This window comes from Eulemur rufifrons, chromosome 28 (genome assembly GCF_041146395.1).
Source record: "Eulemur rufifrons isolate Redbay chromosome 28, OSU_ERuf_1, whole genome shotgun sequence".
Taxonomy (NCBI): Eukaryota; Metazoa; Chordata; class Mammalia; order Primates; family Lemuridae; genus Eulemur; species Eulemur rufifrons.
In genome coordinates, this window is record NC_091010.1 from 19239494 (window position 1) to 19265781 (window position 26288).

At 47.2% G+C, this 26288-nt stretch overlaps 1 protein-coding gene across 1 annotated transcript; it reads right to left on the minus strand.

Moving 5' to 3' along the window:
- Positions 1 to 9127: 9127 nt before the first annotated feature.
- PLAC9 (placenta associated 9) lies at positions 9128 to 19631 on the minus strand. The gene is made up of 4 exons (XM_069460847.1): positions 19541 to 19631; positions 10958 to 11055; positions 9357 to 9480; positions 9128 to 9239 (listed from the first exon to the last, which is right to left on the minus strand). The coding sequence occupies exons 1-4, from the start codon at positions 19602 to 19604 to the stop codon at positions 9229 to 9231; spliced, it is 297 nt and encodes a 98-aa protein (XP_069316948.1). The 5' UTR covers positions 19605 to 19631; the 3' UTR covers positions 9128 to 9228.
- Between the last annotated feature and the right edge of the window lie 6657 nt (positions 19632 to 26288).

Below are 26288 nucleotides of genomic sequence, written 5' to 3' on the forward strand. Positions count from 1 at the left end.
AGGCTCCACCCCTGTGGTCTCCCAAGAACCCCTCCCCTAGGGTAGCTGCTTGCCCTTGAGTGCCAGGTGGGACCTGCCTGATGGCACGAACTGCTTGGCATTGTACAGCTTACCGTGAACTCAGGCTGGTCCTGGTGGCCTCCTGAGCTGCCACAGTGCTCTGATGTAACTGGATGCTCTGTGACATTACTTTGCTCTGTTATCTACACCAGAGGTCTCAGTCTGGTGCCCAGGAGGCAGTATGGAGCCTATAGAGGCATTTACTTTGGTCCCCAAAGAGTCTGTAGAAAATTTAATTTGTTGCCAATATTTAAACATTGGGAGACTTCATATTTTTAAAAAAGCTAGACTCCTGACTTCTGTTGAAAACCCAGAACTTCTGGCATCACTGAGCCTGCATTCCTGCGTGGCTACAGCTGGGTTGCAGTTGCCCCCTTTAGGCAGGTACTCTCTGTTTGCCACAGGCCCCACCACTCCCTATTGTATTACACCAAGCCCCAAGCACATGGTACTTCTTTGGTCCCTGTAGGCCTTTGAGTTTGAGACCCCTGGTCTACCCACTTGGGGACCACCTGTGCTTATCCCAGTCCTGGTTCTCCCTGCCTTCCTGTCTCTCTGGCTGTCCTCTTGGTCATGCTTAAGGGATCTGACCCATGGTAAGTGTGGGCTGGAGGACTGCCTGGTCTCATTGCGATCTCCCTAGAGGCAAAGGCCTCCAAGAAAGTGGGAGATTGGGATCAACACTGTTGATTATGCTCAGGACAAAAAAGATGTGAGGAAGACATGTGACTCTACAGGTGACCTTTCTGAGAGAAAACACACTGGGTCTTTTCCTGCCTCCTGGAGATACTAGTCAAGTCCAGTCCATGCTATACATGCCTGATCTCACTTCTAAAATAGCAAGTAGAGGATGAAGCATCAGATAAATTCTGTCCTGAGTGAATTTTCAGCAGCTGTGGGGGTACTGAAAGGAACACCGTCTGTCGGGGGAAGGACCAGGACTAGGGTGAAGTGAGTGAGGTATTTGTCTCAGGTGCAAACTTAAAGCAGCCTTGGAGCGCTCACCTGGTGGATGGGCAGACAGTCCTCAAGGGGGTGGTTTTCTCAAGCCCTAGTGTGCATCAAGGTCATCTGGGGAGCTTGTTAAAGAGCAGGCCTCGGGCTGCACCCTCAGATTCTGAGCAGGTGTGGGGCTGGCAAAGTGCATCTGTAACTGCTATAATCTGATGCTGATCTAAATGTTGCTGTGGTGAGGCAGAGAACTGCTCCAGACTACAGTGTTCGTGCAGAGGGCAGATGAGCAGGTAGCAGGGTGTGCTTGGGATTCAGTCAGGTGAGGGAGATGGGATGAGGCACTCCTAGTTTTCGAAGGATTCATTTGCAAAGATGAACCTTTGCAGATGCCCATGGTCAAAGCAATAGCTGAATGCCATGCCATGTCCATCCTCTGTTGGCCTTGGCAGGGAGTTATAGGCCTCGCCTAGGACCTGGCCCCTTATTTTCACTGTAGGCTCTTTCCTGCCCTGGCTCATACGGAGTGGAATGAGACCTGGAAACGAATCAAGCTAACATATCGTCAGGCTGATAAAGGCGTGCATTTTCACCCCATCAAACCTGAAAACTCTCTCTGCCTGTGTTCCTCTAAGGGACCTGGACATCATGACTCAGTCCCTCACTGGTCCCCATACAGGGTCCCCTTTCAGTAAGAGTCAGTCAGCCCCCCAGCTCTACCAGGGACTCTCACCCCTACCCCCTGCTCCTTGGAAAGCTGCCCCTTGTCCTAATACTGGTGTCCAGCCTGAGCCTGGTTCCTTCTCAACAGTAAGAGCTGACATCTTGAAGCAAAGCAGCTCTGGCCTGAGAATCTATGAGGGGTAGAGTAGATCAAAGCTTCTGAAACTTTAATGTGGTCAACAAAAATGGAGTAAGGAGCTCGTTCCTTTCACAAAAGCAAGCAAGCTGGCAAAAACTGTCAGAGTCAACTCTATCTGAACTCGGGAAACTAATTGAAAGTTTACAGCAACCGGAGGAATGCTTAAGAAAAAAACCAGAATTCAGTAAGAGCTTTGTTGTGTTTTAGCTTTCATTGGCCCCATCCCCCACTCCCCAGCTTGGCAGCAGCATCGCAAACAGTATCCCACGTTCTCTGTGTATGTTCCTAGCACTGAAGGAAGCGGAGTCAGCCTTATTCTCAAGAAGTGTGGTTTTTATTTTGATCTGTTAAGTTGCTCCCCAAAAGACAGGCTTAAATGGCTTACTCTGATTTTGCCTAATTTGGAACTCTCCCAAGGTGAAGGTGGCAACCTGGGGGGGTGTTTCAAAGCCAAGTATTAGCCACCGATGCCTGGGAGAAGGAATAACAGTTGGGGCAAACAGGAGACAAACTGAAAAGGTTGAGGAGGAAAGGCTGCGAAATAAGATTCTTTGGGGGAATAAGAGCTTTAAAGATCTCCCATATGTTTCTGGGAAACTAGAAGGCCACACATATGCCCAGGGCTGGGCTCATGCTTAGAAAAGACTTGAGAAGACCCTATGCCCTCACTCCTAGCTGACCTTCAGGCTCTGCACAAGCAAGAAGTGAAGGCTAAGGCAGAGTTGTAAACTGCCTGGCTGAGGTGTGCCCCAACACAGAGAACACATCTGGAGGAGGAGGTTTTGGGGTTTTGGGTGGGAGGTGGTTCCAGGTGTTTATGGAAATCTGTTCACTCACTAGCTGACCACTAAGCTAATCAAACAGAGACTTCAGTGGCCACACCTGACAAAGAATACGAACTCTAAGAACTTAGTTCAGAAACATAACAAAACAAACTACAACAAATTCTGGGAAGGGGAGAAGAATTTGATTTCCAGAGTTGCCACATTATAATATTCAAAATGTCTAGTTTTCAATAAAAATTATGAGGCATGCAAAGAAACAAAGTATGGCTTATATATAGGAAAAAAGTCTATTAGTAGAAACGGAGGACAGCCCAGACATCGGACTTAACAAAGACTTTAAATCAACTATCTTAAAAATGTTCAAGAGCTAAAGGAAATCAGGAGAATGATGTCTCACCAAATAGAGAATATCAATGAAGAGATTGAAATTTTAAAAAGGAACCAAATAGAAATTCTGAAATAGAAAAAGTACAATACAATGAAAACTTCCTAGGGGGGTTCAAGAGCAGGCTAAGTTAAGTAGGCAGAAGAGGCTGGGCACATTGGCTCACGCCTATAATCCCAGCACTTTGGGAGGCTGAGGTGGGAGAACCGCTTGAGGCCAGGAGTTTAGGACCAACCTGGGCAACATAGTGAGACCCTGTCTCTACAAAAAATAATTTAAAAATTTTAGCCAGGTGTGGTGGTGTGGCCACTCAGGAAGCTGAGGCAGGAAGATTGCTGGAGCCCAAGAATTTGAGGCTTTGGTGAGCTATGATCACACCATTGCACTCCAGCCTGGGTGACAGATTGAGACCCTGTCTCTTAAAAAATTTAAGAAGGCTGGCCGGGCGCGGTGGCTCACGCCTGTAATCCTAGCACTCTGGGAGGCCAAGGTGGGCGGATCGTTTGAGCTCAGGAGTTCGAGACCAGCCTGAGCAAGAGCGAGACCCCACCTCTACTAAAAATAGAAAGAAATTATATGGACAGCTAAAAATATATATAGAAAAAATTAGCCGGGCATGGTGGCGCATGCCTGTAGTCCCAGCTACTCGGGAGGCTGAGGCAGGAGGATCGCTTGAGCTCAGGAGCTTGAGGTTGCTGTGAGCTAGGCTGACGCCACGGCACTCACTCTAGCCTGGGCAACAGAGTGAGACTCTGTCTCAAAAAAAAAAAAAAAAAAAAAAATTTAAGAAGGCAGAAGAAAGTCAGCAAACTTCAAATGAGGTCAGTTGAGATTACTCAGTCTGAGGTACGGAAAGGAAAAAGAAAATTAATACGCCTAAGACACCTGTGGTACACCATCAAGTGAACCAACATACACAATGAGAATCACAGGAAGAAAGAAAAAAGTAGCAGAAATATTTGAAGAAACAATGACTGAAAATGTAGTGAAAGACATTACACATACAAGAAGCTCAATGAATTATTAGTTGGGTCAACTCAAAGGGATTCACATCAGGATCTTATAATCAAAATGTCCAAAGACAAAGATAAAATCCTAACAGCAGAAAGAGCAACTTGACGCATACGAGAAATCTTCAATAAGATTAACAGCCAGTTTCTCATCAGAAATTACAGAAATCAGAAGGCATTGAGATAACATATTCAATGTAGTGAAAGAAAACTCATGGTCAACCAAGAATCCTATATCTACCAAAATATTCTTTTAAAATGAAGGTGAAATTAAGACATCCTGGATAAATGAAAACTGAGTTTATTGCAGGTAGAACTGCCTTACGAGAAATGCTAAGGAAAGTCCCTCAAGCTGAAATGAAAAACTACTGGACAGTAACTCAAATTCCATAGGCAAATATAAAAGTCAGTATTAATATACTTTTTGGTTTGTTACTCCTTTTTTTCCCTGGGTGATTTAAAAGACAACCACATCAAACAATAATTATAACTATATTAATGGGCACAAGATGTATAATGATGCAACTTGTCACAACATAAGGGTGGGTGACGAAGCTATATAGGAACTAAGTTCTTATATACTGCTAAAACTTGGTGTTAATTCAAAAACTAGACTGTTATAAATTAAGATGTTAATTGTAATCCCAGTAAAATTACCAAGAAAATTACTAAAAAATAAATTGTAAAAGAACAGAAGGAAATCAAAATGGTACACTGAAAACCATCGATAACACACAAAAGATGGAATAATGGAAGAACTGAGGAGCAAAAAAACAATATATAGAAAACAAATTGCAAAATGGCAGAAATCTTTCCTTACTAGTAATTACTTTAAATGTAAATGGAATCAACTCTCCAATCAACTCTCCAAAGACAGATTGGCTCAATGGATTAAAAAAACATGAGAGACAAAGAAGGACATTTTATTCTGATAAAAGAATCAATCCATAAAGATACAAAAATTATAAACATATGCACCTAATGACAAAGCCTCAAAGTTTGAAACAAGAATTGAAGGCAGAAATTGTCTATTTATAGTTGAAGACTTCAACATCCCACTTTCACTATTAGATAGAACAATTAGATAAAAGGTAAAAAAGATAACAACACTGTAAACCAACTAGACCTAACAGACATATATATGAAACACCCAACAACAGCTAATCATCAGGGAAATGCAAATTTAAACCACAATGAGATATCACCTTACTCCTGTTAGAATGGCTTTTATTAAAATGTCCAAAAACAATAGATGCTGGATGTGAATACACTCTTGGTGGGACTGCAAATTAGTAGAACCTCTATGGAAAACAGTGTGGAGATTCCTCAAAGAACTAAAAGTAGACCTAACCATCCTATCCAGTACTCCCACTACTGGGTATCTACCCAAAGGAAAAGAAGTCATTTTATCAAAAAGACACCTGCATGCAAATGTTTATTGTAGCACAACTCACAATTGCAGAGATGTGGAATCAACCCAAGTGTCCATCAACACATGAGTGAATTAACAAAATGTGGTATATGTATACCTTGGAGTACTACTCAGCCATCAAAAAGGATGAATTAATGCCTTTTGCAACAATTTTCAGGGAACCGGCGACCATTATCCTAAGTGAAGTAGCTAAAGAATGGAAAAACAAACACCACAGGCACTTGGTATTAAATTGGAACCAACTGATGAGCACACATGTACACAGAGGGAAGTAAAACTCAGTGGAAATTAAGCATGGGGGAAGGGGGAAGAGGGGAGGGGTAATAATCTACCTAACGGGTACAATGAACACTATTTGGGTGATGGGCACACTTATATCTGTGACTCAAGCATTACAAAAGTGATCCATATAACCAAAAACATTTGTATTCCCTTAGTATTTTGAAATAAGAAAAAAATGAATAGTAGAAAAACAGCTCTTTAATCATCTGAATCAAAATATTTTAATCAAGAAAACTAAAAAAATAAAATAGATGAGACACTCATCCTCAAATAAATATTCTTTTGGGGGTATGCCTTGTTAGACAGTTCTAAACAGTTGGTTCCCCATTAGAACACCAAGCTAGACACTGGAATTAGGGGGCCTTTTTTAACTTGCTTTAATTATGTGGATTAAAAAAAAACTCAAGTTTAAAGGCAAAAAATAAAAAAAATAAATAAAATGTGTGGGATGCAGTGAAAGCAGTATCCAGAGAGAAATTTATAACTGTAAATGCCTACATTAAAAAAGAAAAAACTGAAATTGATAACCTAAACTTCCCACTTTAAGTAATTAGAAAACAAAAAGCAAACAAAACTCAAGGCAACCAGAAAGAAAGAAAGGCCAGAGTGCAGATAAATGAAATGGAGAACAGGAAAACAACAGAATCAACAGGACAAACAATGATTCTCTGAAAATATCAACAAAATTGACGGGCCTTCAGCTAGACTCACACAAACATACATGCACACACAGAGAGAAGACTCAATTACTAAAATCAGAAAGTGGGGATATTACTAACAACTTTACAGAAATAAAAAGAAAAGAGTATAAGAAAATACTATGAACAATTGTATAGCAACCTATTAGATAACCTAGATGAAATGGAAAAAGTCCTAGAAACACACAAATTACCAAAACTGACTCAAGAAACAATAGAAAATATGAATAGATCTATAACAAGTAAAGAGATTAAATCAGTGATCCAAAACCTCCCAACAAGGAAAAGGCCAGGACCAGATAGCTTCACTGGTGAATTACATTAAATGTTTAAAGAAGCAACATCAATACTTCTCAAATTCTTCCCCCACACACAAAAAAAAGGAGAAAACACTTCCTAACTCATTCTGTGAGATCCATATTACCCTGATGAGAAAGCCAAAGACACCACAAGAGAACTACAGACCAATGTCCCTTATGAATATAGGTGCAAAAATCCTCAGTGAAATGCTAGCAAACTGAATCCAGCAGCATATGAAAAGGGTTATATACCACGACCAAGTGGGATTTATCCCAAGAATGCCAGGATCATTTGTTATATGAAAATCAATCAATGTAATACAAGTTATTAATAAAATGTAAGGAAAAAAACACATGATCATCTCAATGCAAAAAAAAAAAAAGCATTTGATAAAATAAACTCTCAACAAAGAATACAACAGAAATTTCTCAACCTGATAGAGTGCATCTGTGAAAAAACCATAGTTAACATTGCTGGTGGGGATGTAAAATCGTACAGCTGATATGCAAGACAGTTTGATGATTCTTCAAAAAAGTTAAACATAGAATTACCATTTGACTCAGCAGTTTCATTCCTAGTTATAGATCCAAGAGACATGAAAATATTATGTAAGGCCGGGCGCGGTGGCTGACGCCTGTAATCCTAGCACTCTGGGAGGCCGAGGCGGGTGGATCGCTCGAGGTCAGGAGTTCGAGACCAGCCTGAGCAAGAGTGAGACCCCGTCTCTACTAAAATTAGAAAGAAATTATATGGACAACTAAAATATATATATACAAAAAATTAGCCGGGCATGGTGGCGCATGCCTGTAGTCCCAGCTACTCGGGAGGCTGAGGCAGTAGGATCGCTTAAGCCCAGGAGTTTGAGGTTGCTGTGAGCTAGACTGACGCCACGGCACTCACTCTAGCCCGGGCAACAGAGTGAGACTCTGTCTCAAAAAAAAAAAAAAAAAGAAAAGAAAATATTATGTCCACACAAAAACTTGCACATGAATGTTTGTAGAAGCATTATTCATAATAGCCAAACTGTGCAAACAACCCAAATGTTCATGAATGGATGAATAAAATGTGGTATATCCATAGAATGGCCCACTATTCAGCCATAAAAAGGAATCAAGTACTGATTCATGATGTTACAGTATGCATGAATCTTGAAAACACTGTGCTTAATACAAAAGGCCACATATTGTGTGATTTCATTCATAGTAGTTCCCCTTATCCACAGGGGTGTGTTCCAAGATTCCCAGTGGATGCCTGAAACCACCGGTAGTACCAAACCCCACAATACTATGTTTTTTCCTATACATACACACCTATGATAAAGTTCAATTTATAAATTAGGCATAAGAGATTAATGATAATCATAAAATAGAACAATTGTGTCAGCATCACTCCTCTTGCACTTTGGGGCCACTGTTAAGTAAAATAAGTGTTACTTGAGTGCAAACCCTGTGATGTGGCCTGGTCTGAAAGCTGAGATGGCTCACGGTGGGAGGCGTATGCAGCGCGGTTATGCGGGACAAAAGGAGGATTCGTGTCCAGGCTGGGATGGAGTGCAACGTCCAGGGATTTCATCAGGCTACTTAGAATGTCATGCAATTTAACACTTATGAATTATTTCTAGAATTTTCCATGTACTATTTTCAGACCATGGCTGACTGCAGGTAACCGGAACCATGGAAGGCAACACCATGGATAAGGGGGAACCACTGCGTTTTAAATGGGCAAGCCCATAGCGACAGGCTAGTGGTTTCCAGGGGGCTGGGGGAAGGAAGGTTGGCAGGTGACTGCTCAATAGGCACAGGGTTTCTATTTGGGGTGATGAAAATGTTCTGGAATTGGTGGTGATGATTGCACAACATTGTGAATGTACCAAAAGCCACTTAATTTATACAGTTTAAAATGGTTAAAATGGTAAATTTTATGTTATGTGAATTGCACCTCAATGGAAAATTAAAAGAAAAAATTTTAATGGGCACACAAATGCCCTGGAGGTCTCATTACAATGAGGATTGTGACTCAGGAGCCTAGGCGGGGCCCAGGACGCTGCGTTTCTGACAAGCTCCCAGGTGACGCCATTGCTGCTCGTCTGTGGCCATGTTTTGAGTAGCTACTCAAAGGGTTTTTCTGCCGTGCTGCGTTACAGTTCTGGGCCTGGGTGTCTCACTTCTGTGAACACGTCTGCCCTGCAAATAAGGAGGGATGTGGTAGAGACGGCAGGGGGCTGGGGGAGAGGGCTCCCAGGTCCGAGCCCGGAGAAGGATGCAGGCCTCAGGGCACGGGGGTGGACGCACAAGGGGCTGTGGTTACAGGTCGCTCTGTCAGCAGACACAGAGGGGACCAGAGGAGTGGCTTTTATTTCACACAAAGCTGGGGAAGGCAGGAGAGAAGACGTGGCTGCGTCCTCAGAGGGTTGCTGCCGGCAGGTGTATTACCCGCCGCTGCCGGGCTCCTCCACCTCGGGGCTCAGAAGCTATCTGAAAGAAAGGGGTGGCCTCGGAGTGAGCAAGCAGGGGGTGCTGGAGGGTCTCCCGCCCAGCGGTGCCCCGCGACTCCCCTCCCTCCCCTGCCTCTCTGCCACCTGAGCCACTCACCGTCTCCAAGGAGGTCGGGGGCCGGGCTGAAGGGCCCGGGGGGCAAGTTCCAGGCCAGCTCCTCCAGCAGGCCCAGCAGGCCTTTCACTTCTGTCTCTAGGTGCTCCACTGTCTTCTCCAGCGTCTAGGACAGGAGCAGGAGACAAAAGCAAGGACAAGAGTGGTGCCACGTCCTGCTTCATCAGCCACATGCTAAGGAGCACCTAGAGGTCCAGTGGGTGCAGGGGGAAGGGGACTGGGTGCTTCAGGACCTGGGTCCTCCTCATTCATATTGTGCCCCTGCCTCAGTTTCCCCAGATGACAATATCATAGGGGCTCGCTCTTCAAGGCCACTTCCTGTGTGGCACTCAGTGGTTGGCATGGAGCGACCCTAGAACACCTTTTCCCTTTTGGACTTTGCAGCCTGGAGCTCACATTCCTTTTGTTGCCCTGCCCCCTGGTGGCATCTCTGCCAAATGACAGGTTTGGAATCCTGCAATTTTCTTTATTCAGGGTTCTTTTTTTTTTTTTTTTTTTTTTTGTTGAGACAGAGTCTCACTTTGTTGCCCAGGCTAGAGTGAGTGCCGTGGCGTCAGCTTAGCTCACAGCAACCTCAGACTCCTCGGCTTAAGCGATCCTACTGCCTCAGCCTCCCAAGTAGCTGGGACTACAGGCATGCGCCACTATGCCCGGCTAATTTTTTCTATATAGATTTTTAGTTGTCCATATAATGTCTTTCTATTTTTTTTTTTAGTAGAGACGGGGTCTCGCTCAGGCTGGTCTCGAACTCCTGACCTTGAGCAATCCACCTGCCTCGGCCTCCCAGAGTGCTAGGATTACAGGCGTGAGCCACCGCGCCCGGCCTTATTCAGGGTTCTTAACCTTTTTTTTTTTTTTTTGGTGTGTGTGCCATGGACCCCGTTGGCCATGTGGTGAAGCCTACAGACTTCTTCTCAGAATAATGCTTCAAGTGCAAAAAATAAAACATACAGAATTACCAAGGATACAAATTATATTAAAATGTTATTCAATTGTTAAAAATTAAATTTTTGATATAATATATGTATTTATTATCCCACTAAATCACAGGATCTAACATCAGACCTAACAACTACTGAAATTTTGACATGATGAGGAGTATAAATGATATGTGGAGATACAGCAACTATGACAGGGTGAAATTATCTGTGATGTCTATTGATGACAAAGTCACAGTACTATTAATACCGTGGTTTGCTGTCTGTATTTATGATGAATGAATGGATTTCAGTGAAGTTTAGCACTCCCATTTTTTAGGCTTGTGACAGTAAAGATGTCATTTTTTTCCCCCACACGAATTTTTGGGCTGCAGGTAGGAACCATGGCTGTATAACAAAACACAGTGATTGAATTTCCACCTTCGCGTCTGGTAATTACGTGGAGATCTCTCGGGGAGGGGGTGTAAGCAAGGCCCCGGGGGAGGGAGGGTCTGCTGGGGGCCGGTCAGCCAACAGCCCTGATGGGGCAGGGGCATGTTTAACCTGGTGACCACAGGGCAGCATTGCCTGGATTTCCTGACGTTCCAAAGAAAGCTTGCATCTGCACTCTGTGAAGCCACATGTCCTCCCAAACCACACTGTTACCTCCTGCATGACGTCCAGACGGCCTTGGACAGCCCCGTGCCTGTCACATCCTGTGCTCTGAGCTGGGCCTCCTCGGGAGGGGCTGAAGGGTTCTGCAGCTGCGGGAAAACAAGTCTTGTCAGTGCGGGGCCCTCGGTTTCCCTGTAACACCAGAGACTCTTGCAAAACACTGAGCTCCAGCGAGGGGGCCTGCCAACAACCGCACGGGTGAGCAGAGGAAGGCCCGGGTGTGGGTCTGTGTGCAAGCTGTGGCCACCTCAGTCCCTCACTCGTCTCTGTGACCACGGTCCCCTGCAGACCCAGGCGGGCTTCCTCAAGGAGGCGAGGCCTGAACTGGGACAGGTCAGGACAGGTGGAAAGACGCCAGCCAGGGGGAAGGGCACGGGCAAAGGCAGCGGTGTGGACGAGTGGCTCGGGGTGCAGAAACGCCACAGGGAGTCTGCAGCAGCTGAACACACAGGCCGGGCAGGGAGAACATGGCGAGGGGCACCCTGCAGGTGGAGCCAAGGGGGCAGAGCTTTAGCCCAGAGGCCGTAGTAAACCAATTCCCATGCATGTTTGGGGGTTTATTTTAACAGAAGAGTCACAGAGTCATACATGAATTTTTAAAGTATAGAATGGATGTGTCTATGAAGGCAGGAGGTCGCTGCAGTAATCAGGGTGAGAAGTGATGAACAGAGGCGGCAGCTGGAGGAAGAGAAAGGAAAATGAGCGGCCATAGGCCAGCATGGGCACCAGCGAGCAGCAGCCGACGCTGGATCCGAGCGCTTACCGCGCACCGTGTCGTGTGCCGAGCACAGGTGTTAACCTCTCCGACCACCTGTTATCTCCAGTTGACACACAGGGAAACTGACACACAGAGGGCTGAAATGGGTGTCTGAGGTCACAGCACCCGTGAGCAGAGGATCTGAGGTTTACCCACTCGGCCCTTGATTCATTATTTTTCTCCTCAACGTTTGTCCTTCCTGGCACCATCGCCCCCACACCAGACGTCTCCGAGCCCTGGGCTGAGCCCAGGTTTCAAGCTGGTAACTCCGAGATGCCTGTGGGGTGCCAGAGTTGGCTGAAGCCCTGGAGAGTACTGGCGCTCAGCAAGGAGGGGGCTGCCCCAAACGTCAAGAGAAGCCAGGAGTTTACGGATCCTACCGAGCATGGAAAAGTCAGTATGGCCTAACGCAGCAGGGAGGGCTAGCAAGATAAGGACCAGAAAAGCAGAATGCCACGAAAGGCCCTGCCGAATGTCACCCTGGCACTTTTGGCCAAGTGTTGGGGGCAAAGCAGAGTCTAGATTGCAGTGGGATGAGAAGGGAAGGCCGGGTCAGGGGGTGGACACTTGAACCCGGAGAACTTGTTCACCAAGCTTGGCTGTGAAGGAAGGGGACAGGTCACAAGGTCTAGAGAAGTGTTGATTGTTGTCCTTTCTGTCTTGTAAGCATTGGGAAACTCGACCATGCTTCCAGCTGAGGGACAGGAAGGAGACAGGAGAACGAAGGAATGCATTTCCTGAACCGATGGGTGGTCTGGGATCCAGAGGGCTGGGAAACCCCTGGAAGAAAGGGAGGTAATGCAGCAAAAACGGGCCAAGACACACCTGTACTTAGCGGCCGAAGAGCTGAGCGAGCTCCCACCTGACGGCCTCTACTCCCTCGGTAAAGTCAGAGGGAGGCACCTGCTGAAATTCAAGTAGGGAGGAGAGCTGGTTGTGAAGTTTGCAGGAATTCTGTGAGTGGGTTGTTAAACTTGGCCATTAAAGTGATGGCCGTGGTGAGAATATTTACACCATGGAAATGAGCACTCTTTCTTTATGAGCGCCAGTCTATCAGTGCACCACTGGGTGAGGGACTGGAATAGAGAGAGGGCTTCCAAAGGGGATGTGGAGAACGAGGGAGGCGGTGCGGGAGGACCATGCAGAATGGGTGGCATCGGTGAGGAACCACAGATCGTGGGGCCTCTGCCAGCTGTGCTCCCCCGCTGGGTGCAGAGCCAGGAAGACAGTCGGCTGGGTGGGGCTGACTCTGGGAGTTTGCGGATGAGTGTGCTGGGGCGAGGGGCCAGGGAGCTGAAATGTGACCAGGGAGGGGCCCTGGGGCCTAGCTGGGATGAAGGAGAGGAGGCCAAGAAGAGCGCCCATAAACTGGGAGAGAAATGGGGGTGCTGAAGGGACTGGAGGTCTCGATGAAGTCACAGGAGTAACAGGAGGGCCAAGTGGTAAGGGACATTGCAATTTTAGCTTTTAGAGGAGGAGCAGCTTCAGATAGTGACAATATCAACGTGGGCAAGACCTGGGGTGGGACAGGGATGGTGAGCCACTTTGCTAGTGGTGGATGTGTAACTGTGAGAGGTAAGTGGCTTGCCCAAGGTCACACTGTCAGCAAATGGCTGGACACCAAGCACCCTGACCTTCTCCTGGCCCCATCTCGGCAAGTGGCCTTCTGGGGCTCTGCTGGTGTCTTTCTGCCCTTAGATTTTCTGATTCCAGCTCTCTCTGGAAGCATTCAGGGATGGGAACCAAGACCAGGGACAAAACTGCCTTCAATTCTGAGCATCTTCAGTGGAGAACAATTTGTTTTTAAAATTCTCCTTTGCATTGTTTCCCTCCATTGAGCTTAGCAAAGCCTCTTCAAAGGTTAATGGTGCTACTGCCGAATCCGGGGCAGGGGGACATTATAATGGCACTTTGGCTGCTTTTTAAAAAGCGAGTCTCTTAGAGACCCATATCGAAACATTTACAGATGAAATGCTATGAGCTCTTGGGTTTACTTCAGAGTAATCCAGGCCTGGGTGGGGCTGGGGAGAGGCATGGGTGGGCTATGAGGCAAACAAGATTGGCCAAGAGTTGATCCCTGTGAAAGCTGAGTGACGCGTGCTCGGGGTGCATTCAGCTGCTCTCTCTGCGCTTGTGTATATGGTTTGAAATGTTCCATAACAAAAGCCAATTGTTGGATGGGGTTGTCAGCAAAGAGCAAAAGCTATCGTGGGCTGCAGGCAACCACGTAAAGTGTTCAGGGCGAGAGGCGGGTGAAGAGAGACCACAGAGGGTGGGGGCTGCATTCCACTCGGCCACACATCCTGAAGATGCTCTGGAGAGGCGGGAGCAGGGCTGGAGGTGGCCCCGACAAAGGGACTCCAAGTTCATTTGTCTCAGCTGACACCAGGCTGCTCAGCCTGGAGAGGAAAGGCTGGAGAGCTGTTCTCACCACAGGGCGGCCGTCCTGGGAAGAGGGGCCTGTCCTCAGTGGGTCTGTGGCCAAGTCTTTCCCCCGAGCTTCCCCTGCCCTCTCCCAGACCCTAACCCTCTTCCCTGGAGCACATCCCCCAGGCTTAGGCCAAGAGGCGGCAACATGCGCCCAGCAGGGATCTGGCTGCTTCAGGACTCACGCACACGGATCTGCTCCTCCCCGCCGGCCTACAACACCCTGTTCCCAGCGTGTCTGCGATGAGGTCTGACTTGGCTCCAGAACCCCCCCTGGGAAAAGCCCGGGCTGGGTCGCTCTCCACACAGCTCAGCACTAATCCCTCACATCTGGACAAAACCGTGCTCTGTGCAACCGCCACAACTGTCCATGAACTCATCGGGGCCTCCAAGAGCTCAGAGCAAGGACTAACACTCGGAGCAAGCTCGGAGCAAGGACTAACACTCCCCGTCGCGCCTGCTCCCTCCTGCACGGGGTCCTCACCAGGGGTCCTCACCACGGCTCAGCTCAGGCAGACCCCGTCTCAGCCCGGCATGGCCATTTATTGTTGTGGGGCCGAGAGAAGCTTTCTTCTCCTCCTGGAGCCTCTGCCGTCTGCTCTGTGAAATGGGGTGGGGTCAGCCTGAGGCCTGTGGCCCAGATGTCGCTCACCCATAATTCTTCTCTGTCTTTCCAAGCCAGCTGAGAGGCCTCAAAGGTCAGCTACAAGGACAGGAATGGGATGAGTGAAGGAGAAGCTTCTAGGACCAGAAGCTCCAGCAAGTCAAGAACTGAGTGCCTGCACACACACACACACACACACACACGCACACACACGCACAGGGCTGCCAGGAGGCTCAAACGAGAGGTGTGCGAAAGGCTGAAGGATTATCGTGATCCACCCTGAACGGCCAAGGCTGCGGTTCTGCTCCCTTCCTTCCTTCCCTCCCGCCCTCCCTGCCAGCTGGGAAACGGACCTCCTTGGATGCTGGGTTGTTTTCTCTGGCCAGGCTCCTGCTCCGGGCCTGATGTGCACCCTGGACGGTGGCCATGGGTGGGGCATCCTGTGCTGGTGAGAACAGGCTGCAGCGGAGCCAGGGACCCCGGGGGAGGGCTGGGCCGGGCCTGCGGCCCCAGTTAAAGACACGGCCACTGGATCCCGTCCTCCCACTTCCAGGCCTTCCAGGGAGACCTTTCGTATCTGGGACCCAAACAGTAAGAAAGCGCCCACCACGCCAACGATTTCTGCGATTTCTGCGCTGAGTGATGACAAACTTATTCTCAGCAGCGACTGTAAGTGCCACTGTGTCTTCTGCATCATCAAAGTCACAAAGTTGCTCTGACCAGCAACACTGGCCACTTGGGGGTTAATTATATTTGACCACATCCAGTATAATAGAATAATAAATTTTACCTCACCTAATATTGGTATAAAGATTCGTGATTCATTCAAAACCATCCGTGGTTGTGATTATTGTTAAAGCAGCAGAACGCAATTTCCAAACGATTCGATGAAGAACTCCAAAATGCGGAGCCACTCGGCTGAAAGAGAAGAGGGACCCCTCGAGCCCCCTGAGAGAGAGAGCTCGGATTACAAGGAACGTTTTTGTTTTGTTTTCTTTGGGGAGGGATGTGTCCTGTCTCCCCTGGTCTCTGGTCATTTTCCAGACTGGATTTGAGCCTTTTGATCATTCTGAGATGGTACCAATGTCATTCCAATGCATTCCGTGTCTGGCTGTTAGTACTTTTCTTAGGATACGAGCGAGGCTGCTGTAAGGAGGCAGGGGGCTGCCCGCCTCAATCACACACGTGTTCTCTCTCGGGTATAGATTCAGAGGTAGACTGGCTGGCGGTGGCGCTGCAGGCGGCTCTGCTCCCTGAGGCCACTCAGGGGCCCAAGATTACTTCCATCTTGGAATACTGTGTTTTTTAATCCACTGAATTATGATGTACTGAAGCACTCCCAAATCCCCAGGATGCTGAAAAGGTCTAGAAAGCCATCAAGGACAGAGCTCTGAGTGCTGTGGAAAGAGGCGGGTAGGAAGTCGGAGATTCAGTCTTTCCGACCAACTGTGCACCCTCTGCCTCTCTCAGCCTCCCTCCCCGCATCTGCAAGGCATGCGCCCTGCGCGACTGCTTTGCAGGATGGCTGTGTTGCTCCTGCTCTGGACGACGCCTTGGAACTGCCAAGTCATGTGCAGATGCCACACAGGCACATTTGCTTGGGAAGATGAAGGCACCAAGTCAGTCGGTCAGTGAAGCTCGAACCAGGACCCCGCCTCTCCAGGGAGTGTTTGGGGGGGCTTCTCCAGCAAGGACGCAGGGGCTCAGCGCTGACCCACTCTCTGGTTCCCTGATACATGCCAATCCACCGGCTGCCTCCTTGGCTTCTTCACCTTTAGAATGGGCACAGCCGAACTCTATATTCCAAGCTACCATTGATTTGTGATCGCTTATCGTGGCCCAAGCTTCTTGTTCAGTGCTTACAGCAGTCATTTCATTTAATTCTGTGAGGTCACTATTCTTATATTCCTCCCCCTCCCTTTTTTCCCCCACAGATTAGAAAACCAAAGAGCAAAGAGGTTAAGTAGCATGCCTAACATTACATAGTAGATGGTGGTGACATGTGACACCTTTGCAGCTGTCTCAGGGCCACAAGAGCCCAAATGTGCACCTTGGGTCAAATTGTCTTTGAGAAGTTCCCTCCCCACCATATCCATTTTTGTGAGAAGAGACACCATGATCCTCAGCACAGCCCTGTGGCAAAAGCAGAATCCCAGTGGAAGACAGATGCCCATGGGGACCTGGGGAACAGTGTTGGACAATGACAGCTTCCCCACTTGAACCCAAGGCATGGATGAGAATGGTTATACTAGTTAAAGGGATGAAGCTCTTAAGACTTCAAATTCCTCCAATAGAAAAATAGGACCTCGGCTGAAGCCTTACCTTAACAAAAGGTCTCTATAGGTAACACAAACAAGTTTTCTTCACTTCATATATAAAGAGCATTTACAGAACAATATGAAAAATCCCAACACCACAACTGAAAAAGTCTAAGACAATTTATAAGACAGTAGAAATGACCAATGTGCCTGTGAAGAAAAAGTCCAACTTCAGTAGTAATCAAAGGAATACAAATTAAAATAATGAAGACTATCTATAAAGTATTCTTGCAAAGAAAAATCTAACTGGGATCTGATCAAGCTTCTAGGTTTAGCTATCAGTTTATAGAAAATCCAAGGGGGAGAGGAACATTTAAATGATGCAAAAGGGATGCAATTAGCAAAATCTAAATGTGGAAAACTTTACAGGACAAACTTAGTTACTTCAACAAATAAATGTTAAGGGGAAAAAAAGGTAAGAGAACTTACATATTTAAAGAGACTTAACAGACTTATCAACCAAATGCAACGTATATAACCTTATTCTGATCAAACAAGTGAATTGTAAAAACCTATAACACAATCAAGGACTTCGAACACTGGTTGGAATATTTGATGATATTCAATCACACACCATTTTTTGAGTATGTTAATGGCACTGCAGTTATGTTCACTAAAACAGTATTTATCTCTTAGAGGTACACAGGGAATATTTATAGATAAAAATATATGATGCCTGGAATGTCCTTTAAAATAATCCAGGGAGAAGAGAGAAATTGGAGATTATAAATTTAATAAGATTGGTCATGAACTGATACTTGCTGAAACAGGGTTGATCAGTACATTACGCTATTCTGTTTTGGCATACTATTATTTTATACTTTATTTTTGTATCCAAAAGTTTTCATAATCAAAAGTAAAAAAAATGGAATATTGTCTGAAATCTGAAAGGTTATGCACAAAAATGTGTGAAATCTGTAAAATTACATTAATACATCTATATTTTCCTCCTTTTCTTCTTAATCTGTAGCAATGAGCAGGCATAATCAGAAAGAAAGATAAGGTTTGAAAGTGGGTTTAAATTTTTAAATACCAGTTGTGGCTAAAGGAGAAAGCAGGCTCTGAGAAAATATGGGTTGGTGTGTGTTCCCTCTATCATCCATTCTCTGAAGCCAGCCCCATGGGGCGGGCCTCATTCTCCCAGATTTGCAGAAGGGGACAGGCTCAGCCAGGCGAAGCCACTCACCCCAGGCAGGGGCTCCCCCGGGTCAGGGTGGCCTGGATCCTTTCTCTGAGTGCTCACTCCCACAGTTCCCTGGGCCCTGAGAGGGACTGGGGGCTCCTATCTTGGCACAGAACACTTCTGCCTATGTGGACCCAAGGGCCTGGCAGAGGGGGCGGGGAGGCCTGATGCTTGGCGAGGGCTCGGCCTTGGCACCGCGAGGCCTGAGCTTTCCCCTCGCCTGGCCCACTGGGATGAGCTGCAGCCACTCCCTGGGTAGACAGGGATGTGGGCTGTAGACTGTGATGTGCAGTGCAACATGCAGGCTGGTGGAACGTACAGTCCTAGGCTATACCCCAGTAAGTCACTTGACAAAGGTCACACTCTCTGAGCCTCACTGTGGAGGGGCAGTACTGAGGCTACTGGGGGGTGCAGAGGAGGAAAGGGATAGCACAAGGCAAGGACCCCAGCTAGTGGAGTACCCAGTAGGCCCCTCTCTCTTTCACATCCTCCCACCTCCACCCAAGGCAGCTTAGGCCCCCAGAGAAGCTCTCTGGGAACTTGGAGGCTGGCGTCCTCCCCTAGGCTGCGGAACCATCGCAGGCCACCTGGCAGGTGACGCAGTGGCCTTTCCCCTCCGGCTGCCTGCCTGTCTCCCTAAGGCTGTGCTGGGCCCAGGTTGGGGCATTCTCCCCCTGGAGCTCAGCTTCCTAGCAATGCGCTATAGAGCCAGGCCCGAGGGCGTGGGCAGCTCTGGGACGTTGCTGGCCTCCAGGGCGGCCCCAGCCAGCAGACTTGACCTCATGCCCCCAGATGCTTGGCTCCTTCTCTGTCGCCAGCTCTGGCCCTGGCACGGAGTTTGTTTTCTCCCTCTCTCTCCCCTCCTCCTTCCTTTTGCCATTTCAGTTACTCTCCTTCTTCCCTTCTCGTTCTCTTCTGTCTCTCAAACTCCTTTTTCTGTCTATCCTCATTGATATCCGTTTATCTCCAAAGCCTTTTGCTGTCTCAGCCTCTCCTTTTTCCTTTCCTCTTTTCATTCTTTCCTCTCTCCTTTATCTTTCCATTCCTCTGTCTTTATTTCTCTGCCTTTTTTTCCATCTGTGTCTGTTTTCTCTGAACATCTTTCTCTCCATCTCTCTCTCTCTCTCTCTCCATCTCGCCGCTGTGTCCAGCTCTGTCTCTCCCACCTTCCCTCCGCCTCTCTCTCTCTCTCTCTCTCCCCCCCCCCCCCACCTCGCCATCTGCTGGTCCCCCGGCTGTGGGTCCCCTGCCCTCGCCCGTGCCCCAGGGCCCGCGCCCCACTCACCGGCCAAGGCGCCCGCGGCGCGCAGCAGCGCGAGCCCGGCCAGCGCGCAGAGCAGGGGCCGCATGGTGCCGCCCGGCCGAGCGCAGCGCCGTCTGCCCGCGGCCGCCCTCCCCGGATCGCGCCGGCCCGGGAGGGAGGAAATGCTCGCAGCCCCAGCCAAAATTCCTGGGCGGCTCCGGGCGTTCTGGCTCGAGCGAACCCGCCCCCTCCAGAGGCCCCTCGGCACCCCGCGGACCCCGCGGAGCCCGGAGACCCCGGGTGCGGAGGGGCGACGTGCCACCGGGCGCCTCCCCAGGAAGGGGCCTCCCTCGGGGTCCCCGCGCTCCCGGAGGCCCCGGAGAGAAGGCGAGGGAGCCGGCGAGGGCACGGGCTTGCGGCGGCCGCCCCTGGGGTCAGGGATGTGTTATGAGCCCGTTTCACAGACCGGGAGACTGAAACGCAGGGAGACGTGCGCTCCTCCGTGTCATCCCCAGCTGTGGCGCAGGAATCTGAACCCGTCTCCTAGGAGTGTGGAAGCTTTCGTCTATTTACGAACGAGAAATTAATTCTAATGACACCGGACGGTGGCCCTGAGAGGGAGACTCAGACGCAGGGACTGCCTGCTACAAAAACTCACTGTTCTGGCAAAGGAGTAACAGCGATGTTAAAAAAGACACTGTTCAAAAAAGGCAAAATCCTGACTCGCATACAGATATTAAATGAGTGTGTGCTAAAGATTGTATTGAACTCGTTATTAATTAGTAATTGTTTTATCTGAAGACAAGAATTATTTTGTATATTATCAATTATCTACAATTTCCGGACTTGTAAAATAGTTTAAAGTCAAGGAAAGGCACAGCGCCCTGGCAGAATCAAAATCAGAGTGTTCAGCAAATGCTTAAGCCCTGTTTAGCGTGGGAGGAGGAAATGGAAAGAATTCGCATACTCACATGCTGAGTCTGCCCTGAAGGAGTTCACAGTCTAGTAACCATCATGATGTTCATAAGCTTTCACTGATTCACTTCCACATACATCACCTCTCTGAGCTCCGTGCCCCATGAGGGGCACATTGTTACATCCATCCTGCAGATCAAGATACTGAGTTTCAGAGAGGTTAAGAACCTTGCTGGTAGTCACACAGCTGCTATCATATGGCATCAGGATTTGAACCTAGTTCTGCTGCCTCTGCAGCCTCGTCCTCAGATGATACTATACAACAGGTCCCTGAAAGCCTGGGTATCCTTCTCCAGTCTAAGCAAGCTGGGTGGGTTTCTCCATTCTAAGAGCTGGGTGAGTTTTTTAGTAAATTTCACATCATCTCCCACTTCCCCCCAGTTTAGAACACAGTAGTGGAAACTTCATCCACAGGATACAACCATCCAACAAGTATAAAAAAGGTTGTTTTAGTGAAAATAGCAACAAAAACTGCAGCCTGAACTTATGTGCTGCAGAGCCCGGAGTGCCTTTCCTGGCTGTCACCAAGCCTGGGAGAATGTCTTTTTCCATCAAAAGTCCCCATTAGGGTTACCTGGAGCCCTTGCAGATCAAGGCTGCCTCTCTGCCTTCTTTGTCCCCGGCTGTGGCTGTGCAATTGTCCAATACAGTGTGCAAGTGTCACACTAGCCAGTAATGCTCTCTTCTCACTTCCTCCTCCAAAGCAAGATAATAACCATAGGCACAGAAATTCTGATTGAGTCTGTGGATCTGAGACAGAGACTTGGATCTAAATCTTTTAAAAGCCCTTCTAGGGATTATGATGCCCAGATGAACTGGCTCAGAAGAAGGATTTATTTCAGGAATGCCAAAAATTTCTCACACTTGGTGGTAGGACATGCCTAGGCAGTTTAGCCAGATGGGAAGTTGTCAAAGAACTGCCAAACTCACAAGGATTCTTGTAGCTCAGAGCCAGTGGGCTACCTAACATTGTGAGTTTAAGATGAAAAGAAAAATATGTATACAATACTTTCTTGTAGTGGTAGAACACAAAGTAATTAAGGGCAGAAAGTAAAACAAGGAACTCCTTTCTGTCACTAATTCCCTCTGCCCAACAATTCCATCCAGTCCCCTCGCTTGTTCCTTGTCTATTGGCTCCCTAGCTATCTAATATATTCTCAGACACAAACATATATACGTGAAATCAAATAATAGATATCAGGGCTAGGCGCCGTGCTCACGCCTGTAATCCTAGCACTCTGGGAAGCCAAGGCAGGAGGATCGCTTGAGCTCAGGAGTTCAAGACCAGCCTGAGCAAGAGCGAGACCCCGTCCCTACTAAAAATAGAAATATTAGCCAGGCATGGTGGCACATCCCTGTAGTCCCAGCTACTCAAGAGGCTGAGGCCGGAGGATTGCTCGAGCCCAGGAGTTTGAGGTTGCTGTGAGCTAGGCTGATGCCACGGCACTCTAGCCCGAGCGACAGAGTGAGACTTTGTCTCAAAAAAATAAAAATAAAAATAGATATTTTTGGGATTTGCTTTCATTCTTGTTTATCTCAGGCATAACATCAAATCTTGAAGATCATTTTCTGTGAGTACAAATAAATCTACTTCATTCCTTTTAAGCATCGCAAAATATTCCATGAGTGGATGCACCGTTATTTATCCACACAATTCCCTGTTGATGGACATGTAGGTTGTGTCCTTTTTCCTCCATAAAGCATGCTATAAGGAACATCCTTTTGCCTGTATCTTTATGTACATATTACACATTGGTGTATTTCTGAAAGGCTAGATTCCTGGAAGAGGAATCATGGAATCAGAGGGTCTTTTACATTTTGCCAGATAGGCCAAAAGCTGTCCCCCAACCTTTACTAAGCCCAGAGGAGGGACAGGGTGCTGAGAGGGCTGTTTTAAGGTGTGCCCAACTACATCGGAATCAAGGTTGGAATTGTGCTGTAGGGGGCGCCATTTACACAAACTATTAATACTTCTGGAGTGGAAGGACCTACAACAGCTAGTTGTAGACTAGCTGCCATGTATATTCTCCAACATTGGATATTTATCTTTTAAAATTTTGGTAATTCGATGATGGAAATGTTACCTTGTTGTTGTTTTTATTTCCTTGTTATTTATTACGAGTGAGACAGTTTTATTTGCCTACTCAATAACTTTTTTCTATTTTTCCCGTTTCCTTTACATATTCTGATTATTAACCGAATGCTGTTATATATGTTGGCAATGTTTTCTCCCAGTCTTCTGTTGTCTTTAACGTTCTTTGTGGTATCTTTCATTATTCAGAAGTTTCTCTTTTTTTTGAGACAGAGTCTTACTCTGTTGCCTGGGCTAGAGTTCCATGGTGTTAGCCTAGCTCACAGCAACCTCAGATTCCTGGGCTCAAACAATCCTCTTGCCTCAGCCTCCCGAGTATCTGGGACTACAGGCATGTGCCACCACATCCGGCTATTTTTTTCTATTTTTAGTAGGAACGGGGTCTCGCTCTTGCTCAGGCTGAGCTCAAACAATCCGCCTGCCTCGGCCTCCCAGAGTGCTAGGATTACAGGCGTGAGCCACCGCGCCCAGCCTATTCAGAAGTGTTAAATATTAGGTTGCCAAATCTCTCAATATTTTCTTTTATGGCTTGCAGGGTTTTCAACTTACTTATGATTCCTCACGTCAAAATTGTAAAAATATTTTCCAATATTTTCTTCAAATAGTTTTAAGTTTTTTAAAAGTCTAATCTCTAATCCATCTAGAATTTTTATGTAGTTGTGAGGAAAAGTCAAACTTAAAATTTTTTCCCTAATGGACATCTAAATACCTTAATTATCTTTATAGCGTGGTCCATCCTTTTGCCACTACTTTGAATGTAAAATAAATTGTTGGCTAGCTATTCATTTCCAAGGGGGGTTCTGGAAAAATCTCTAACCATCATGTCTGTTACAAGGTCAAAGAAACAAAAATCAAAATAGCCTTATTGTTTTAATAAATAGGGAAACTATTATTGGATGAAATTAAACAGCCATCCCTGACTTAAAAACAATAACAACAAACTCTAAGACGAGTAATAAAGGAAATAAAGGGACATTTTCTTAACAAGATAACGACTTTTATCCTAAAGCAACAGTTCGTATGTACATGCTGGAGAAAGGAGAGATGTGTTCTTTATTAAACCAGGAACGAGGTGAAGATACCACTATTAAAGCTAATTAATTATCTGTGATCTATCAATGAAATAAACCACACATCAAAAGAACAGATATTGTAAAGGAGATCGTAGAAGATTCTATTGCTTTCTTAGAAAATCCAGTAGGACTAGAAGAACTACTTGAATTACTCCATAAACTGGCTGGATTTAAAATAGATGTTTGAAAATGAATGTATTTCTTCCTACCAACAGAAACCAGCCCAAACATGTAAAGGTAAGCTCTGGGCAAGATGATAACAAGGACCCAATTTACTAACATTCTTCGAACATTCTCTCACAGTGACCGATGAAATTAAAAATAGGAGAGGCTGGCATTAGTGGTAGGAACTAGGAAAATATGCCAACCATATACCAGGCCTCAGAGCAAGTGGGCGGCCCCCTGGGGCTAATAAATAGCAAGTGTCATTCTTTATTATTATTCTGTTATTTACTAAACTTCTTCTCTGACCCTGTTATTGTGCTAAGGCTGTATGTGCATTATCTCATTTAATCCTTGCACAGTAACCTATAAAGTAGGTATCTTTATCCCCATTTTTCAAATAAGATATATGAAATATATTTAATCCAAGGTCAGAGGGTGGCAAGTCCCATGGGTCTTCAGCATTGTCAGGCCTCGAATCTCAGGCCCCAGGGAAGTCACCAGTGAGGGAATCTGGAGGAGGGTGGAGGTGAGAAGGGGGTGAATGGGATATCTGGAGGCCCGAGTGGCAAGCCCTACGCACTTAGGGGAGAATGCCTGAGCGAAGTGCCCCAGTGTGCAGGAGCTCCTCTTTCCCTTAATACTCCCGTGACCCTGGCAGGTAGCATCGCAATCCACACTGAACAGAATGTGAGGCTCGGAGAGTTGAGGTGGCCCAAGGAACACAGAGACTAGTTGAGAATTTGGGGATTTGCATCCAAGGTGCCCGTGTTGTGCCCCTGGGCTGCGTGCTGCCTCCCCCAGCAATGGTGCAGGGTGTGCACGGGTCCTCTTAGCCTGGCTGGGCCAAGCGCACGGTGTGGTGGGGAGTCTGGCCAGGGCTTGCTCTCCTACCCCATGCCCACAGGCAAGGGGCCAAGGGACACAGGAAATAGGGGCCAGCTGTCTCTCTGGGGATAGAGGTGGGGTGAGAGGCCAGCCCAATTGGAAGAGCCTGTGTGGCTGGGAGCGCCTGAGCTGCACAAAAGCTCCTTGTGTTTTCCTTTTGGCACAGCAAGGATTTCTAGAGCCACCAGGAAGACCCATGCCGGGAGAGCCCTCAGCAATGGAAGGGCACAGCCAGCCACCTCTCTGCATGGATGGTGGGGCTGCTAGCCACGGGCATAGGAATTATAACCAGAGAAAGTGACACAGTGGAGTGTGGGCGTGGATATCTCTGTTGGGGGTGGGAAAGGTGGGGAGGGGTACTTGACAACTTCAGATTTAAGAATTTGTTTATTGTTTTTTGAATCTACCCCCTTTCTTGCATGTAGTCCCGACTCCTCCCAGGTGGGAGAAGATGTGGGAAGAAGGGAAGGTCTGCTTGGTGCAGGGAGAAACGAAGTGTAGGGGCTTAATATTAACAATTATAATACCAGCAATTATAGTCCCAACAGCCAACATTCGTTGAATCCGACTTCACGTCCAGCACTGTGTGGAATACAGTATATAGTCTGTTTCTTAGTTAATCTTGGCCGCTACCATATGGAATGTGTTCTGTGGTTATCCCAGAGCTTGGCAATAGCACTTTCCCAACCAGTGTGTTTTGAAGTGACAAATCCACATTTAGAGGGGGAGGAAACTGGCCTAAAGGTCCAGCAAGTGAACTCAGCCCTGGCTGACCACAGTGCCTCGTATCCACCCACTCAGCCTGGAGATGTTTTTGCAGCAGGTTCGCATGGCCAAGTGTCATTTCAGTCCGTTGTAAACTCTGTGAATATTTCCCAATGATGCATTAACCTATGACTCCTGGATTCTCTGTGGGCTTGGGGAGCAGGGAGTCAGTTGGCACTGAATGTGCTTTCTGATCTTCTTTATACGCTTTTCTGTAATTGGGAGCATCCTTGAGAACCAGCTCCTCCAGAGAGAACATTCTCTGCAATGCTCTCTAGGGAGATGATCTCATTTTGGCTCCTTGAGGTGGGAGTTTGGGTAAAATATAAACAGTCTGAAGACACTACTTGGCTGACTATTCAAAGCATTTTGGAGTTAGTATCTCTTCATAAGGGAGGAAGAGGAACTGACTTCAAATCCTGACCTTCTCCTTACTCGCTGCTGTAGCCTTAGGCGGGTCATCTTCTCTCCCTGAGCCTCAATTTCCTCAGCAGTAAAGAGGAGATGATACTATCACCTATGTCATAGCAGAAAGATGTGAAAGGTAAAATCGTGACTCTCAAATGGGTATAAAATGAACTACGAACCGGGTGCAGTAGCTCACGCCTGTAATCCCAGCACTTTGGGAGGTTGAGTAGGGAGGATCGCTTGAGCCCAGGAGTTTGAGACCAGCCTGAACAACATAGTGGGACTCTGTGTCTACAGTAAACAAACAAACAAACAAATACATGGATTTAGCTGGGCATAGTAATGTGTGCCTGTTGCCCTAGCTATTTGGGAGGCTGAGGTGGGAGGATGTTTCCAGGCTGCAGTGAACTATGATGATGACTGTACT

What these genes read in the sequence shown, in the direction of transcription:
- PLAC9 (XM_069460847.1), bottom strand. Translation starts at nt 19,604, where the DNA reads ATGCGGCCCCTGCTCTGCGCGCTGGCCGGGCTCGCGCTGCTGCGCGCC. An exon ending in CGCCGCGGGCGCCTTGGCCG is followed by an intron (nt 11,056 to 19,540) that starts GTGAGTGGGGCG and finishes GTTTTCCCGCAG; the next exon opens with CTGCAGAACCCTTCAGCCCC. An exon ending in GTCTGGACGTCATGCAGGAG is followed by an intron (nt 9,481 to 10,957) that starts GTAACAGTGTGG and finishes CTCCTGTCCTAG; the next exon opens with ACGCTGGAGAAGACAGTGGA.